The 16,552-nt window shown below is 51.8% G+C and overlaps 6 protein-coding genes across 6 annotated transcripts; 1 reads left to right on the forward strand and 5 right to left on the reverse strand.

Moving 5' to 3' along the window:
- Positions 1-456: 456 nt before the first annotated feature.
- Positions 457-2,325, reverse strand: BDV17DRAFT_4829 (VHS and GAT domain-containing protein). Its single transcript, XM_073764609.1, has 5 exons — positions 2,189-2,325; positions 2,080-2,138; positions 1,973-2,011; positions 1,536-1,919; positions 457-1,487 (listed from the first exon to the last, which is right to left on the reverse strand). Exons 1-5 carry the CDS (start codon positions 2,229-2,231, stop codon positions 690-692), a joined length of 1,323 nt encoding a protein of 440 aa, XP_073621147.1. The 5' UTR covers positions 2,232-2,325; the 3' UTR covers positions 457-689.
- Positions 2,326-2,948: 623 nt separating this feature from the next.
- Positions 2,949-4,517, reverse strand: rpl17 (60S ribosomal protein uL22). Its single transcript, XM_073764614.1, has 4 exons — positions 4,278-4,517; positions 3,772-3,985; positions 3,432-3,619; positions 2,949-3,381 (listed from the first exon to the last, which is right to left on the reverse strand). Exons 1-4 carry the CDS (start codon positions 4,278-4,280, stop codon positions 3,229-3,231), a joined length of 558 nt encoding a protein of 185 aa, XP_073621148.1. The 5' UTR covers positions 4,281-4,517; the 3' UTR covers positions 2,949-3,228.
- A 7-nt stretch (positions 4,518-4,524) lies between these two features.
- BDV17DRAFT_248942 (D-mandelate dehydrogenase-like dehydrogenase) lies at positions 4,525-6,276 on the reverse strand. Its single transcript, XM_073756152.1, has 7 exons — positions 5,887-6,276; positions 5,724-5,822; positions 5,545-5,659; positions 5,375-5,491; positions 5,241-5,323; positions 4,878-5,159; positions 4,525-4,822 (listed from the first exon to the last, which is right to left on the reverse strand). Exons 1-7 carry the CDS (start codon positions 5,965-5,967, stop codon positions 4,616-4,618), a joined length of 984 nt encoding a protein of 327 aa, XP_073621149.1. The 5' UTR covers positions 5,968-6,276; the 3' UTR covers positions 4,525-4,615.
- Positions 6,277-6,419: 143 nt separating this feature from the next.
- Positions 6,420-8,069, forward strand: BDV17DRAFT_4936 (NAD(P)-dependent alcohol dehydrogenase). The gene is made up of 2 exons (XM_073764630.1): positions 6,420-6,577; positions 6,637-8,069. The coding sequence occupies exons 1-2, from the start codon at positions 6,527-6,529 to the stop codon at positions 7,768-7,770; spliced, it is 1,185 nt and encodes a 394-aa protein (XP_073621150.1). The 5' UTR covers positions 6,420-6,526; the 3' UTR covers positions 7,771-8,069.
- Positions 8,070-9,422: 1,353 nt separating this feature from the next.
- BDV17DRAFT_278609 (ankyrin repeat domain-containing protein) lies at positions 9,423-11,353 on the reverse strand (the record flags this gene model as incomplete). The annotated part of the gene is made up of 5 exons (XM_073759565.1): positions 9,423-9,668; positions 9,862-10,513; positions 10,577-10,781; positions 10,842-10,914; positions 10,958-11,353. 5 exons carry the CDS (start codon positions 11,351-11,353, stop codon positions 9,423-9,425), a joined length of 1,572 nt encoding a protein of 523 aa, XP_073621151.1.
- Positions 11,354-12,828: 1,475 nt separating this feature from the next.
- Positions 12,829-16,348, reverse strand: BDV17DRAFT_278603 (uncharacterized protein; the record flags this gene model as incomplete). Its single annotated transcript, XM_073759564.1, has 7 exons — positions 12,829-13,100; positions 13,187-13,611; positions 13,669-13,749; positions 14,053-14,393; positions 14,440-14,759; positions 14,809-16,118; positions 16,206-16,348. The coding sequence occupies 7 exons, from the start codon at positions 16,346-16,348 to the stop codon at positions 12,829-12,831; spliced, it is 2,892 nt and encodes a 963-aa protein (XP_073621152.1).
- Between the last annotated feature and the right edge of the window lie 204 nt (positions 16,349-16,552).

Below are 16,552 nucleotides of genomic sequence, written 5' to 3' on the forward strand. Positions count from 1 at the left end.
CACCAAGTCGGGATGAACCGAAGCGCTTTATAGTTTCATCTTGATTAGGCTCATATAGGGCGGTGGATCTCGATCTTGGCTCGGCAGCCTCAGTCACGGTCACAGTGTCAGGGCTTTGCGGGTTGGCAGCGTCTCGGTCCTGTCGGGGTTTCAGCTTCATTAGCCTGGCGGGCCGAGTGCGATCCTGCGGTGGACTCCGCTAATATGGATACGGCAATCTATATGGCACGGCTTAATAACATGGCTATCAAAACTCATCTGTTACGAGTCAGATTGAATAAAGCGTTATTAGGGCTTTGATTATCAAAGGGCTGTCACTTACCGCTGTGATCTAGATATCTAGCCCTGTGTCTGCCGGAGCTGTGATTTGTTGAGCGGTGTTCGGTGTGCCATTTGACGCCTTGCCAGTTGTGATGACCCAGTTGCCCACATGGTTCCACTTGTCACTCATCTTGATCCTGAATCAGAATCAGATAGACTAGATGCGGATGCCTGTGCTGTTTTGATGAGTAGTTATGGAGCTCTGCTAATTCGTAGAACTGTCGGTAAAAACGGCGAAGAAAACTAGCCGAGGAACTAAAAAATTCATTCATACTCCGCAAAAAGGTATCACAGGGTATAGATACAAAGAGTCAAAGACCCGGAAAAATAATTCCAAGAAACAGAGTCAAAAAAACACAATATTCGGGCTAAAGGTGCTGCTGGTGTCCGGCCTGTTGAACCGGCTGGGGCGTCTGCGTCTGCGTCCCATTTCGACGGTCACGCTCATCTCTTTCGTCCGCAGTCACAATCGAAGGAATACTGTAGTTGTCTGCAAATGGGTTCTGCACCTGGTAATCCTCCGACCGGTACTCGTCGTACCGACCAAATTGTGGTCCGCTACCGCTAGCCGTCGAAATGTCCGACGGCGCGGTCGCCGTTGTGTTGACCGTATTGGAGCGATGGGGTTGCGCAGTCTCAGGGGAGACGGGCGACACCGGCTCAATGAGGGGAGGGGTCTGAGTGCGCTGTGGCACCGGAGGGGGAGGGACCGGCCGCAGGATACTTGTACTCGGATACTGGTCGCTTGGGGAGGGTGACTGTGAAGTCTGCTCTGCTGGAGGTGTAGGCTGTCCCAGGGCCTTTCGCGCCTGAAGCACGGCACGCTGGTGCTTGGAAAGCGCTACGGAGAGTTCATCGCTCGTCTCAATTAGCGTCAGCAAGGTGTCCTCGTCGGGAGGAGGATTCGTCGCATGAATATAGTTCTGTATAGCGCGAGACGCACGCCGACATCGACCAGAGAACTCCTGGATGAGTTCATTGGAGAGCATCTCGGTCGGTGGCGTCGACTGAACGAACTGCGTCAGGAGCTTCGCCGAGGTCTTCGCCTCGGATATACGAGACACAAGCTCATCGGGTGGAGGCAGGCTATCGGTGCGTTCGACAATTGGGAAACTATGACTCGAGTTCTGGCGTGAGGGAGATCCTCGCCAAGAGCTCGTTCGACTCTATACGAGATCAGCGCTGATGTTGCGATGAGGCTCAACCGCACCTACCTTTGGACTGTAGGCTTTATGCATCTTCTCCTTCTCTTTCTTCCACATCTCTATAAGCAGCTTGAGATCTTCATCCCATGCCCGCTGAAGTTCCATCGCATCCAATGTCTCCCGGAGGAACCGCTGCACGCCCATATCCTTCCCAGTACGGAGAGAGTCCTTGATCGTCGCGACAAACTTGGTATCCAGGTTGCGAGTAAAGCTATGCCCGGGATTATCAATGAGAATCCGGATCAGCATAATCGCATTGTACTGCACATTAGCGGCGGTCGAGTTCGGCGACGACAGCAGTTTGCGGAGGAGATGGGCGGCTTCACGCGCGGCATTGGGACTCGACTCGGCGGCCTCGACGATACTCGGGAGGTGGACGAACTCCTCGCCTTGCTGCTGATTGTCAGTCGCTGCGAAATAGGTAATAGGGGGTGTTCGCGCTGTACCGGCTGGTTCGGACCCTGTCCCTCTTCGCAAAAGGCATTCTACTCGTAAAAAGGCGATCAGTACTGTTCCCCGCGCAGGATTCACAAGATCTTCACTAATCACTAACCACTTCTCTTAGAACGATGCTTTCCGGGGAATCCTGGGCGTATTCGTCGCGCGAGGGACCTGGGATGTTCAGTAAGGGGCCAGTTGTTGTGGGATGGTGCGTGACTGACTCGCGCTCGGGCGCTTGTTGATGGTGCTGAGGAGACGCTTCATGGTGTTGGCGGCGGCGAATGGGTGTATAATTCGAGTGATAGAAGACAGGCAGAAATATGTCTAGAGGGAAGAGAAACAAACAAGAGAGGAAAGGAAGGGGAGAAAACAGAAGAAGCTAAGAGCTAGCAGCTAGTCGTCGCAGACATCTGGGGACTTTTGAGGCACTAAGCGCTGGCTGAGCAGCACCGTCAAAGGCAGAAGGAAAATCGGCTATCCCAAGCGACTTGATCACAGTCACAAGTGGCGGGCGGCGCTTTGTCGGCGACACGCAAGAGCTGCCTCCTCACAGAGTCACAGCCAGTCAGACATGGTAAGAATAGGTAGATAATGATGGTGCCTGGGGGAGACGGGACTCGGACCATGGAGCCTGGAGGTGATCGCGATGCGAATCGATGCCTTCCCCACCAACCACAACCACCACCGCCACACTGTTGCATCGTTGAAACACGTATGCAACCACCACTTCGTGCGTTATCCTGACAGCTGCTGATGGATCGCTGCAGCTATTCGTCGCCTGATATTAAGCTCAAGAGAAAAGAGTGTGCAGATGCAGCACCGCCACCCTTGGCCTTTACTCTGGTACTCCAGCTGTACTATGCTCAGCAGACGGAGACGTAATCCAGTGGACAAAGGTACCAAGTACAGCCCTCCTACTCTGGCCTAGGTATGCAAGTTGCTTACGAGTATCTATCTTGGGGACGTATTTAACAGTACTTGACCTTGATTGGCTTGTGTAAGTCATTATGGCGTAGCCAAAACCAGAGAAAGAGTTATACAGTCCGCCATGCAGTAGTAGAGTAGGAAAAACCAGGCTGAATTCCGTCGCTCAGCCTGGAGATCGAATGTCGAATAGCTTTTCAGAGAATGTTCTTTTGAAGAATCCTTTTTTATTTTCTTCCGTGACCAGGTATTTGTTCCGTACAACAGAGAATCAAAACTCCGGCTATCCCATTCAAATTCTGACCACTTCATTCACTCTCCCCGACACCCAGTCCGCTTACGCCTCGGTGATGGCACGGCGGATCTGAGCACCACGCTGTCGGGAGCTGAGGCGGGTAGTGCGCTCAACAGCGGTAGCCTTCTGGACAACCTCCTCACCCTCGGTAAGGATGAGCTCGATGTGGCAGGGGTTGGTCATGTAGGGGTTGATCTAGATCGGTCAGAAAGTTATTCGTTTCTCAGGGAACGGGTTAAACATACACGACCGTGAGCACGGTAGGTACGTCTGCGGCCCTTGGGGGCCTGGTTGACCTGGATGTGCTTGACGACAAGGGCGCCGGTGTCGAGACCCTTGGTGTCGGCGTTGGCCTCAGCGTTCTTGAGGAGGTCGATGAGGAACTCAGCCGACTTGACGGGCCAGCGGGCACGGGCGACACCCCACTGCTTAGCTGAAGAAATCGTCAGCATCATTGACGAGCCAAATATCATGATCCCATTCCCAGTATGCCGTCCAAGACTTCTCACTTTCCAAAAACATCTCCCTCATATCTTCCATTCCACCTCTTTCGGGAATCGTAAAACTGCGAGGGAAAGCACTCACCCTGAGCGTTACGGCCAGTGCTGCTAGCGAACCGGCGGAAGGGAACGGTCTCGGTCTTGGTGGTGACGTTCTCGAGGAAAGTAAGGGCGCGCTGCAGCTTCATGCCGCTGATGGCCTGGGCGGTCTCACGGGTGTTCTTGAAGCTGACACGCAGGTAAGAGCCCCGGGCGCGGGCGCTCTTAGCGGCCGGAATATCCTGAGCAGCGTAACGGACCTGATTGAGAAAAACCCATCAGCATTCCATCCAGCCAGTTTGATCTTGTTTTGTTTCCCAGCACAGCAAATAACGCAGTTCAATCCATAGATATGTCAAGGGTCGTGGGAAAGGTGAAGGTGACGGTAGCAGGCAGTCGAAAATTCGAGATAGAGACACAGCACGGCGTCGAAGTGCCATTCGTAACGCAGCCATTCCACTCGACGGGCGTGATCCTCCATGAACCGAGCCGCGAAACGAATTCCTCCTCAAATCTCTTCCAACACAATGATAATGATCAAATGATACTCACCATTTTGATGTGGTTGCCGGGGTGGTCCTCGATGTCGGAGTGAAGATTGTCGCTTTTTGTCGGTCGGCCGTCGAACTTTGGAGATCGCGAGTGTCGCTCGTTGTGGTGCGGATTTCGCTCTTGGCGCTCCAATGCCCTAAGCGAGCCCTAACTAGCTGTTTCGGGTCACCGCCTAGATCGGCCGCAGGGCAAGCGGCAGTAATCTTCCGCGGAACAGAACATCACTAAGCTCCTTCAACTTAACAAGTTTAACTCCTCTGGAAATTTACGACCAGGTCGGATCAAGATGTTATCGCATGAAAATACATTTATGTCTAATACTATGGAATATATCTGGTTTATTTCTTCTGCTCCGGAACCTGCGTAATCAATTCTCCCTTCTCCACCGCCGACCGCAGGTTATTCAACACCAAAATCTCCATCTCCTTCTGCGTCTCATAAGTCATCGTGCCAATATGCGGCAGGAGCATGACTCTCGGGTTGTTCAGCAGACCCAGCTCTACAACCGGCTCATTCTCATAAACATCCAAGCCAGCCGACATGACCTATTAACTTAGCCTATATCCCAACAAAGACCAAAAACAAACTGGAGTGACGTACCTTCTTCGACTCGAGCGCAGCAACAAGCGCCTTCTCATCAATGAGTGCACCACGCGCGGTATTAACAAGCACAACGCCATCCTTCATCTTGGCGAACTCCTTCTCGCCAATGATATGCCGCGTAGACGCATTCAGGGCGAGGTTTAGACTGAGCACGTCGGATGTAGCGAGCAGGTCGTCGAACGAGACGTACTTAGCGCCGTTCTCCAGTTCAGGGCTTAGGCGTGATCGGTTGTGGTATTGGATTGTCATTCCGAAGGCGCGGGCGCGGTTGGCCATTTCCTACGTCGTAGATTTTTGTTAGTGACCTCGATGTACGGTTGGATGTAGTTGTACTGGTAGGGAGCGGGAAGAGCAACTCACGCGACCGATTCCTCCCATGCCGAGGATACCCAGGACTTTGCCCTTGGGGTCATGGCCTAGCGTAGTCTGGCCGTGCCAGTTACCTGCCATTATCAATATACTCCTGACTTGTTAGGCGGGTGTCGGGTTCGTACCCTCCCGAATAGCAGTTAATGGCACGTAAGCCTGTCGCAAAGCACCAATCATGAGGAAGATGCCGACGTCTGCGGTAGCATTGTTGACGGCCACCGGTGTGCTAGAAACCGAGATTCCTATCTATCATTAGCTTTCCCTGCATCTCTGTACTTGAGCATGATTGACGCACCCTTCTCCGAGCAAGCAGGAACATCAATGTTATCGTACCCGGCTCCGTTGTGGCAGATATATTTCAGGGACTTCGGCAGGAGGGAAACCAGTTCTTTGTCAAAGGGACCGGTGAACTACAACCATTAGCGCCTCACAGACTTCGCAAAATCCATTCTACACAATGATTAAGAGAATTACCTTTGTAGAAGCATTAGATCGGTACAGCGCGACCACATCATCGTACTGGCCGTCCTTGAGGTTCCGCGTGAAGTCTTCCCTGCTTCCGGAAGGGAATTCCTATATTCGATATATGTTAGAGCGCTCGCTGAGTTTGCGAAGCCATGTCTTTCAATTGATTTACCTTGAGCGTCAGAATGGATGAAAGCCCCTCCCATTCTTTCCTGGCGTGAGTGATGTCGCCGATGAGGAGAGCAGCAGGCATGATGTCAGCGGGGTAATAGGACTCTGTAGCTATTATTGTCGAGATCGCGAAGAGGAAGTAATTGAGAAGAAAGAATAAAATTGGAGAAGGGAAAGCAAGAGATAGGAGAAATGCCCGGTGGGTTAATATTTGTATTTGTTAGAGGAGCGAGTTATAGGACAGCCGGTTATGGACGGCGAGGAGCTCCTCCGCGTGGGGTAACTGTTTGTATGTATACTTCGGCGACCAATGCGATGGATGATTACTCTGTACACCCCATCTATTGGCTGAATGTTACTCGCAGAAACTTCGGGACAGAAGGGCTAATCATCTCTATCTTCATATCGCAAAGATTGAAATTGTGAGGCAGATGCAACTGCTGCATGCGCGTTGCATGATTGAGATGTCGGCTTTTGACCGTCTGGATCAATACCCGACGCGGAGGAAATCCGGTGGTGTCAACCCCACGCTGCGCCGGGTAAATGTCCGCCCATTCAACGATACTTAATCAATCCCTGGAAGAGAGATTCGGGAGACTTGACAAACTGTACTACGTCCAGCTCTCGAGAGAATAGTCACCATGGCCATCTGTCAAGCCCTCGTCCTGCACGGCGCCAAAGACCTGCGCCTGGTGAGTAGAACCCCTCCCCCGCACAAGTATACAACAAACAACAGCTAATGCAGACACAGGAATCAAAACCAGTCGCCACCCCCAGCGACGCCGAAGTCCAAGTCGCCATCCGCGCAACCGGCCTCTGCGGCTCAGACCTCCACTACTACAACCATGGCCGCAACGGCGACTTCGTCGTCCGCGAGCCCTACTGTCTCGGCCACGAGTCCAGTGGCGTCGTAACAGCCACGGGCCCCAATGCTAAGAATCTAAAAGTCGGCGACCGCGTCGCGCTAGAAGTCGGCCTCCCCTGCCGCAAATGCCCTCTCTGCTTATCAAACCGCTACAATCTCTGCCCGGAGATGCGTTTCCGCAGCTCAGCAAAGATATTCCCGCATCTCGACGGCACGCTAATGGAACTGACTACCCACCCGGAGGACATGTGCCATAAGTTGCCAGATAGCGTATCTTTCGCGGGAGGCGCCCTCGTCGAGCCACTAGCCGTTTGTCTACACGCCATCCGGCGCTCAAACCCACCAAGGAAGGAAGACCTACCAGCCGGGTACAAGAGCACAGCACTGATTTTCGGCGCGGGCGCAATCGGTCTCCTCCTCGCCGCGGCGCTCTCAGCACAGGACTCCTTCGCGCACATCGTCGTAGCAGACATCGACGCCTCCCGACTAAACATCGCTTCCTCGCTCTTCCTGCCTAACCTCTCTACCTTCCTCATTCCTAAGCCGTCGAACCCGCCACCGCGCGACGCGCCTCACGCCGAACAAACCTCCTTCGCTCTCTCGACAGCTCAAGCTACGGCTTCCTCGCTGAAGAGTTCAATCTCAGAAATCGATACATCGGGCCTCGGATTCACCCGCGTCTACGATTGCACTGGTGTCCCTGCCTGCGTACAAGCGGGCATCTTCTCCGCAGCGCCGGGCTCCGTCCTCGTGCAAATCGGCATGGGGAACCCCGTGCAGACGGTACCTGTTGGAGCGGCGGCGCTGCGCGAGGTCGATATCATCGGTGTGTTCCGGTACGACGGGCATGCGTACCCAGCTGCTATTGACCTGATGGCTTCTGGGAAGATGAGTGTTGTTGAGGAGAAGGTTGTGACGCATAAGGTTGGGCTCGCGGATGGCGCGAGGGCGTTTGGACTTGCGGGGAGTGGGGTTGACGAGACTGGCGCACCAGTTGTTAAAGTTGTTATTGAGAGCTAAGCTTGTTTGCTTGTGGCCGTGTTTTGGAATTTGCATGCAGGGTGCGATTGAGCATTGGAGTGTGGTGGTTTTGTATACCTGTTGTTGTTGTTGTCGAGGTGAATTGAGGTGATGAAGTGGCCTAAAAATGCATTAGAAACCCATTTGAGGTTGGCAACACAGTATATGAAAGTAATTCCTGCGCAGAGCATACAAATAGTGCACATAGCCAAGAGTTAGCTTTTCGGTACTCTAGACGCACGATATCAAAGTTGCCTCGAAATACGCTAGACTCTGTATTTCACCCTAGAACTCAGTTATAATGAAAATATTATCAACCTATTAATCATAAATCAAGTATATTAAACAGCTATAGGTAATTCTTTAGCAACAGTTTGGTCTTTACTAGAATCTATTATTACAGCCTCTGGCCTGCAGATAGTCAAGTCCCACCGGGCTTATTAGCCGTGATAATGACCATGTCCATACTCCGTACAAAGTGGCTAAAAAGCCCGGCGGGTCTTTACTATATGCAGGCCAGAGGCTGTATAAAAATTGCTAAAGTTATAAGGCTTCAAAGCTATTACGTTAACTAAAACCACCAAAGCTTTTTCGTCTCATGTGGCCATTATTTCCATATGGCTGAAGCTGACCCATACCGCCATAGTGCTCAGAGCCAGGGTCCTCTGATCCGGGGTCGTCTGATTTAGCGGGAATACTGACTGTGTTCAACAAGGCAGCGAAAGAGATCATCCCATGACTGGACCAGAGCTTCACGGACAGGACATTTGTTCGGAGGCTCACATAATTCCATACATTGTTCCATTTCCTGCCGAGTTGGCCTTTTTTTATGTTTTGCTAGACAGTGCGACATGAAGTGGTCCCCTCTGGCCCACGCTCTGCGGTTAATGGTGTCGGGACACAATGGCTCGGTAAAGTAGTATATGATGACAGGGTAGTGCACAATTCTTAGATGTCGCTTAAGCGAGCCGATAGTCTTAAACGGCCTTTGTCCAGCTGGACAAAGCTGGAAATGCGCCACGGGTTGGGCACTCGTGGGCACACTGTGTGAGTGAGCGACACTCTGCGATACGCGGGGAATTAGGGTAATGTAAGGCATAAGAGCGGTATTATCGGTGCTTTCAGAGTTGTATCATCTGAGCTGCTGTCTCTGCTGGGTCCGGCTTCGAGGCTCGACGTTACCCAGTTCAGGAAACGTGAGGTATCGACCCGACAAGCGTGAACAATGGAGACAAGTGCATGTCCTTTGCATGCGCCTGGCACCGAAGAGAAAGCATTCATGACACTACCGGGACCATTTTTGGCTGCATGTTCGAGAACCTCGACCACTTCCATGTGTCCATAATGCTTAGCCCAGAACAAAGGCGTTAGGCGACTTTGGCGCCTTGATTTCATAAGAGCTTAACTATTGATTTATGACCATTGTCTGCTGTCCATGAGAGAGGAGTCAGACCACTGTTGCTCTGAGAATCTGCGGCAACACCATGTTCTAGCAAGAGCAGTACGACTGCCTCACAGCTATGAGCAGCGGCCCAGTGAATGGGTGTTTGGCCTTCGATATCCTTAATCCGGATCGGCGCCCTTTCAAGTAGAAATCGTGCGATACCTGTGTGCCCATTGTTAACTGCCCAGGATAAAGGGGTCCTGTCTTCTTAATCCTTGGAGTCCGGGTCAGCTCCCTTCTGAAGCAAGGCTTTTGCTATTTCCGCGTAGCCACCCGAAGTCGCCAGTGACAGAGGGGTTCGGCCATAGTTGTCCCTCGAGTCTATATCAATGCATTGCTCTAGATATAGTAGGGTCGTGACAATTGACTCGTGCCCATTGCATGCTGACCATGCTAAAAGAGTTCGTCCCTCAGCGTCTCGAGACTCCGGGTCCGCGTTCGCATCGAGCGGGAGCTAAATCAACCCTTGATACCCGCTCAAAGCTGCCCATGCTAATGGGGTCCGGTTAAACGAATCTTCGGTGTTAACCAGGAGGCCCGGCTGATTCACACCTTGAAATGCAAATTCCAGCCCGAGTATGCCGCATGATGCGACCTTGAAACCAACTTGGGGAACTGTTGGCTGTAGTCGTCGTGATTCGAAAAACTATGCTTGCAAAGATGCCCTGCACAGATGCACCAAGTTCGGATTTGTTTCCGAAAAAAGCCATGGCCAAGTCTTGGGGTATTTTCTGCACGCAAGCATGATAGCCCCAGTTACTAGATGCGTATGAATAAAGAGGGTACGCATCCAACCGTGCTTCAAAGTCCGTATCTGTGGGGCAGGGCCCTTCTTTGAAAGAATCGAACAGGAGATATGTTAGACAGGTCACTGCAATGTCGTGGTCTGCATCAGGGAACCATTTGGTCCAGGTTCGCTGAAAGTATTCCTGTGCCGTATAGTGGACTAATCGAATGATTCTGCTGTGCTCGTCGACCGTGACCAGTCTTGCACAGACAGAGACGATATCGTCAAGATTCAGCAGATTTTCCAAATCAAAGTCTGAGCCAGCTTCCACAGCAAGTGCATGCCGAAGCTCTAATGTATTCAGCGGCCTCTTCGCGCGATTGATCCATGCTAGAACGTCCTTTGCAATTTTTTGGGAATCTGCATCATGCGCTTCAATACGCAACATAGCATCGCTGTAAGCATGATTATATGCTTCAGACCCTTTTGGAAGGACTTTCAAGGTCTCTTTGATTTTCTTCGTTGTTCTCTTTATTTTGATCGTGTCGAAGTGAAGCTGTGCTAGCAGGAACCTAAAAAATGCATCAGCCCATCTTCTGACCACCACCACCACCACCAAAAGAAACACTACTTACATTCCATCCACAGCTTGTGTGATTTTATTTTGAATATCGTCGCTGTGCGAATTCAATAGGCTCGAAGCAGTCTGTGAGATTCGGCCCCTCAGATAGGTTCGCACATCTTGATCATCTGCACGAACTTCCAGTATCATGCTGTCCTTGAATCTCTCAGTGATTTGGGGGATGAACCTGGAAGTGGCAAGAAAATTGGCACGGCAGGCTGCTTAAAGATCGAAAATTGCGGTTAGAGATCTGAAAGTGCAATCATTAGTCGTCTGACATTCATCAAGAGCGTCGACGATGAGGAAAGCCCTAGAGTACGTAGTCGCGACAGAGTTGAGAGACTTGATAATCTCATCGAGCCCAAGACTGGCCCTGGATCAGCTGTTTGAGTACACTAGCCACTAGGTGATTGATGCTTTGCTCGGCTTGTCGGCGATAGTCGATATAGACGTACGCAATCCCGACAGACGCGTCATGTTGGAACCGTGCAGTAATGTCATCAATAATTGTTGCACTGAGGATTGTTTTTCCTGCGCCAGGAATGCCCGGGCAGAACAAAGTCTGCTTGTCCGAGGTAACCCAAGCCTGGTATTGCGCCGAGTTCAACAACCAGCGCCCAGTCCCTGGCTGTCGTCTTTCTAAGTAGTCACTGTGCTGAGGACCGTAGTCAACGTGTGTAAGCCAATCGAGAATATCAAGGTCCTCTTCCGAGTTCAATCTCGACCGAATCTTTCCGACCATGGCCTCGGTTTTGCATGCGGTATCGAGAACTAGAACCTCCATCAGCATATTCCTGCCAGTCTTTGTTCTTCTATGAGTCGCAGTAGTTAGCGATACCGCGGACAACAACGCACGGAAAGTTGTTCATCAGCCCCGCTGCTTCCATTTCAACACATAGGACATTGCTTCCGAGGCTTTCGTTCAAGCTATCGCGAAATGATGCGTCCTTAACCACTTGGTTACCAGATGTAATCAGATTATAATGTACGTTTGGTTCTTCCTCCATGTTCTCTGACCCGAGAAGGTGATCCACGAGGGAGCTACTGCTGGTGTATGCCGGTACTAGCTTCGGCCAGCGTTCGCCCATATCGTCCAAATACGACCGTACCCTGGATCTGCTCATATTATGCTTGGTCTCCAGCTTTACCAAAGCTGCCAGCAATGCGATTGGAGGGTTGTTCAATGCACCAGTCCGCTTAAAGCCACCAGTGTTGCCTTTTGCTTTCCCAATGCCCCACTGAGCCACCCCCGGATAACCGTCAGCAGGTGTAATGACAACAACGTCGCCGAGCCTGACTTTAGGTGGAACACCGCCACCGATGCCAACTAATAGACCGACCTTAATCGACGCGAAAGTGCGAATCATTTGTGTTGCGGCGGCGGCTGCCGGGTTGGTACAGTATTGACCTTTCGGCAGACAGCGGATAACAACGTTATGCCTTCCGATCGACCCCACAGTGTATGTGTGATGATCATTTGCTGGCTTCGGAAGGTCGGGGTGTATCCTGTCAAGCATCGCTGTTGCGGCCGTCTGTTCCTTTGGCAGAGCACAAATCCATCCCACAGTGTAGTCATTGTTTGTCAGCCCTGGTAATTCAGACGAGTATTCCGTTATGATTGACACGGTTTCTTGATAGTCATCCGATTTGTCTCTTTTGCTTCGACATCTTGAGGCTGTGCAAAGTTGGTTTTGTTTAGCGCTCGTTTCCGCGGGGAGCCTGGGACGCTTCGACGTAGATTAGATAGTAACGGCGGGAGATTCAGGTTTGAACAAGATGTCCAGCATGGCTCGCTTGAGTAATGAGAGAACGAAAGGGGACAGTGCTTCCGCTGTAGGGGATCGATGAGGGAAGAGATAGAGACAGCTGGGAAGCTGGCGAGGAAGGCGTCAGCGATGGGCAAAGGCAAAAGAGGGCAGGTGGTGATTGGCGGTTGCCCACCTCAGCCTCATGCATGGCTAACGATCGACGAGGCTGACCCCACATCAAGAACCTTGGAATAATGTTTGTTGCTACTGCCGTGAGATTACTATGTACGTGATTTCAACCATCTCCTTCTGATGTCCTATGGCGACCTACTTATCTTGCTGGCGAGAAGCGGGCATGAAGACAGTTGATGCGCCACCGCATCACAGCTGCAGACTGATATAATGGGCCTTCGCATGAAACCCAGCTATCAAGATTTGTGTCAGCGCTTTTGCTGAATATATACCATTGCCCTCAAGTAGATACAGATTCGGGTCCGTTCTCCTGTAGTAGGAACAACTATTTCAACCCCCCTGCCAACAACAAACTCTGCCCCGTCATATACCCCGTCGTCGCAAGCATAGTAACAACATTCGCAACCTCCTCCGGCAACCCAAGTCGTCCCAGCGGAATCCCCGCCGCAACCTCCGGAATCGCCTGCGCGTTGGGAATCATCCCCGTATCGCCGATCATGGCGGGCGCGACGTCGTTCACGCTGATGTTGTATTCTGCAAGGCGTGTTGAGAGGTTCCGCATCATACCGCTCATGCCGCCTTTCGAGGATGCGTAGTCTGTACATTAAGGAATCAGAATTAGGAGATGGTCAGACTTAGGATCGTGGTGGAGGCAAGGAGAGGAGAGGGGAGGAGTGACGTACGACACCCATTAATCCCACCGCCGTATCCTGCAATAGAAGACATGAAGATGATCCGCCCCCAGCGCTGCTCGCGCATGTGCTCGACGACGCCCTTGACGAGAATAAATGAAGCGCGAAGGTTGACGTTAATGGTGTGATCGAATTCCTTGAGAGTAATGTCCCATACCTGTGGGACGCGCTTGCCGTAGCCAGCATTTGAAACAAGGATGTCGGGGCGTTGGCCGTGCTCTTGGTCGATTGCAAGGAACATTGTTTGAATTTGGTCGGCAGAGCCGACGTCGACTTTATAGCTAGTGATTCGGAGGGTCGGGAAAGAGTTTTGGAGTTCTTCTTTCAGGGACGTTATGGCTGTGAGGTTGCTAGAGTATGTGAGGGCTAGATGGACGCCTTTTTCGGCGAACTGGCGCGCGCATGCTGCTCCAATTCTGATTGCGTCTGTTAGCATGAGAACTCACGACGGCGTGGACAGATGGAATGTTTACCCGCCAGAAGCTCCGGTGATAAGAGCAAGTCGGCCGCGGATTTCGTTGGATTGTGACATTGTGCGTGTGAACCGTAGGGCCCTTTTCTTAAGAATTGGGGTAGGACTGTTTTGGGCGCCAGAGTAGATTTATGGGTCCGTGGATGAGGGGGGTTCCCCTCGGATCGGAGCAACTCCCGATGCCCCGCATTGCATAATGTGGGCCCCCGTCATCACCACGACTGGCATTGGTTGGCCAATTGCCGGTTGCTAGAAAGATACAGTACCTGATAGACATGGTGACTAGAATAGAAGGGTACTAGTCATATCACCCGACCACATCGGCGTCTGCCAGGTTCGGTCGGAGCTACCTTGATACAGGCCAGGGTTCTGGAAAGCGTCCAACGAAAGCGCGCCAGGGTCTCCGGAGACATAGTCACCTACCGCCTCAAGATCCAGCCACGAAAAATCGTTTGCAGGGCTGAAGTGCACGTAGCCGTCCTGATCTGGCATGCAGTTTGGGATAGGGTTAGTGTTTTGCATGAGGACATCGTGGCTTTGTTGAGTTCCTGCAGAAGAAGCTGGAGCGGTCTGTTTGGGGCGCCATAGGAGTTCGAGAAGTCGAGAGTAACGGGCACCAATGTCGTCTGGCCCAGCACTGGCTCGCTTTAGGACTTCTGTTGTGCGAGTGACGAGGTCGCGTACACTCATTTCTTCTGCGGGTAGCATGACGCCGAATGAACGGGCCTGGTTCATTAGCTTTATTCGAAGATGCCAATCAGGTGTAGAATACCTTGTATAGGAACACGGCCGCGTAAATACCATATAGGTAGAATCTGAGAGGCATGAAGTGAAGATGCTTCTCAGGATCTGCAGTCTCAACGAGAATATTCAAGTACGCCTTTGCTGCATCTAAGGATTCGATGATAAACCTGGCATCCTGCATTGAGGCCACATTGTCGAACGTCGCTCGGATATGCTCCCTTTGCGAGCGACCATCATCTTTCTGCTTAGATAATGACTGAGAGATTGCAGCTTGAAAGGCGAATGCGTTGGTGTAGAGCCTGAGATACTCATAGGACAGTTGCAGGGTGGTCTGCATAGCAGTGGAACCTGTACGTTATTAGCAATAACCTTCCTCGAGAAACGAATCGGGACATACATCTCAACGACCCCCAGCGCGACTTCCACCGCAAGATAGCGAGCCGGAAATCATCTACATATTTCACATAGTCACCCATCAACATCATCTGGTTGCTCGTCCTCATCCCAGAGTAAAGGAGATCATGAACGTTCCCGTACAGTTGGGTCAGATCTAATGTCGCCTGGAATATTTGCGCATAATCCTCATCCCCTTCTCTCACAGGCTGAAGCGATGGAAAGTCCTGGCTGACAAGGCCGGTCATTGGACCAGGACCTCGCGACCAGAATGCACGCCCAACTCGTACTGAGATAAGACGGTCCGAGATGTAGCAGCTAGTCCATGCAAGCCGCCTGCGTGCCTCTTGTTCCGTGTCCCCCGAAGCATCCCCGCGGAATGAAGTTCTGTCCAGGGCTAGGAAGTAGCCTGAGCGTAGAGCAAGCCCCACATGCATCCAGGCAGCTCTGTCTTCTTCGCCGCGCCCAACGCGCTCGATCTTTGGTCGTAATCCTTGTGGCTCCCATTCGGCAAGTAGAAGCAAGGCCTCTACGGCCTCGACATCGCAGTCAGCCCCGGCGGCAATACCGGAGATTAGTTCATGCATGTATTTGGAGCAGTACTCGTGAATCTCTGGCCGCTCAACTAGATCCTTTGACGCAATCGTGAGAACGGCGGTGAGCAGATGCCTCTCATTGTTCGCGAATGCGTCCAGCGCAGTGTGGTGGAAGTACTTTCGCGGGACTAGGGGGAGGTAAGGATGGAAATTCTCAGCATAGCGAGCAACCAGTTGCCACACTGTTCCTGGATCAAGGGATCGCGATTGTACCAATCTGTAAGCTTTGATGCCAGTTTTCGTCTGAAAGCCTGTGACGTCGCCATTCTGAAGTGAGCTATATATCGAATAAGTGCCGGTGCCGGTGCGCATAGAATCAGTAGTTGCAGGGCTTGGGCCGTCGGCGCCTCGCTTCGCGATGTCAGTCAAACACTGCCATGCATCTGATGGGTTCCGAGGCACAGAGCCAATGGACGCCGCATCTTCATCGTCGACGGATACTGAAGTCGTTGTTGCCACCGTTGGAGCGGGAGGATTGGAGGGTATAAAGACGACCGGGCCTGGATATGAGTTTTTCGGTGGCTGAGAGTTTTCTAAGGCTGGACTGGTGGAGTTGTCTGGTTTGTTCTGAGTTGGGGGTTTCGTATCTGGTGTGAAGTTCTTGATCTTGTTTTTGCGGATACGACGGCCACCACGATTAGAACCGCCGAGAACGCATTCCCTGCCATCTCGAATACATCGCTGGCATGGCGGTACCCCAGGGCTACCACTAGCATCTCTAGATAGAAAGTAGTTAGCGGTATGGCCAAGCACCAGCCTGCAGGCATGATATACGACAAATCCATCTTGACAGGGGAGGGCATACAGATCACATTTCGATTTGCGTTGTCGGCAATGCAAACATGCCCTTGAGACGCGCTTCATAAGATGGTCTGAACGAGCCTTGGGCTTTGCGCTTGGGGTCCCCTCGACGGGTGGAGACTGCTCTTCCTGCTCCGTGACGTCCATGCTGAAGAAAAGGATAACTTAGAGCTATGTTCGTGGGAACATCATTTCCTGTTCCGAGGGATGTGACAGCAGAGATGCATGAACATAATAGACCAGTTTTCTGACCTGGTCGAGCGTGCAGCAAAGCAAAGTGATGAAAATTATGGGAGAGACGATCAATCCTCGTGACGTTGACCAGCGGACTTTCTCCGCATAAACGCTCAC

The sequence above is a fragment of the Aspergillus undulatus genome (assembly GCF_047715775.1).
Source record: "Aspergillus undulatus strain CBS 261.88 unplaced genomic scaffold BDV17scaffold_1, whole genome shotgun sequence".
NCBI lineage: Eukaryota > Fungi > Ascomycota > Eurotiomycetes > Eurotiales > Aspergillaceae > Aspergillus > Aspergillus undulatus.

Bases quoted from the DNA above. Each gene is read 5' to 3' on its own strand.
- rpl17 (XM_073764614.1), bottom strand. The intron at 3,620-3,771 runs GTGAGTGCTTTC...CGATTTCTTCAG, and splicing joins CACTGGCCGTAACGCTCAGG to CTAAGCAGTGGGGTGTCGCC. The intron at 3,382-3,431 runs GTATGTTTAACC...TGACCGATCTAG, and splicing joins CCTACCGTGCTCACGGTCGT to ATCAACCCCTACATGACCAA.
- BDV17DRAFT_248942 (XM_073756152.1), bottom strand. From the start codon at position 5,967: ATGCCTGCTGCTCTCCTCATCGGCGACATCACTCACGCCAGGAAAGAA. The intron at 5,492-5,544 runs GTGCGTCAATCA...AATGATAGATAG, and splicing joins TCCTGCTTGCTCGGAGAAGG to GAATCTCGGTTTCTAGCACA. The intron at 5,160-5,240 runs GTGAGTTGCTCT...TCTACGACGTAG, and splicing joins GCATGGGAGGAATCGGTCGC to GAAATGGCCAACCGCGCCCG.
- BDV17DRAFT_4829 (XM_073764609.1), bottom strand. From the start codon at position 2,231: ATGAAGCGTCTCCTCAGCACCATCAACAAGCGCCCGAGCGCGA. The intron at 2,139-2,188 runs GTCAGTCACGCA...TGAACATCCCAG, and splicing joins CAACAAGCGCCCGAGCGCGA to GTCCCTCGCGCGACGAATAC. The intron at 2,012-2,079 runs GTTAGTGATTAG...TTTTACGAGTAG, and splicing joins GCATCGTTCTAAGAGAAGTG to AATGCCTTTTGCGAAGAGGG.
- BDV17DRAFT_4936 (XM_073764630.1), top strand. From the start codon at position 6,527: ATGGCCATCTGTCAAGCCCTCGTCCTGCACGGCGCCAAAGACCTGCGC. The intron at 6,578-6,636 runs GTGAGTAGAACC...ATGCAGACACAG, and splicing joins GCGCCAAAGACCTGCGCCTG to GAATCAAAACCAGTCGCCAC.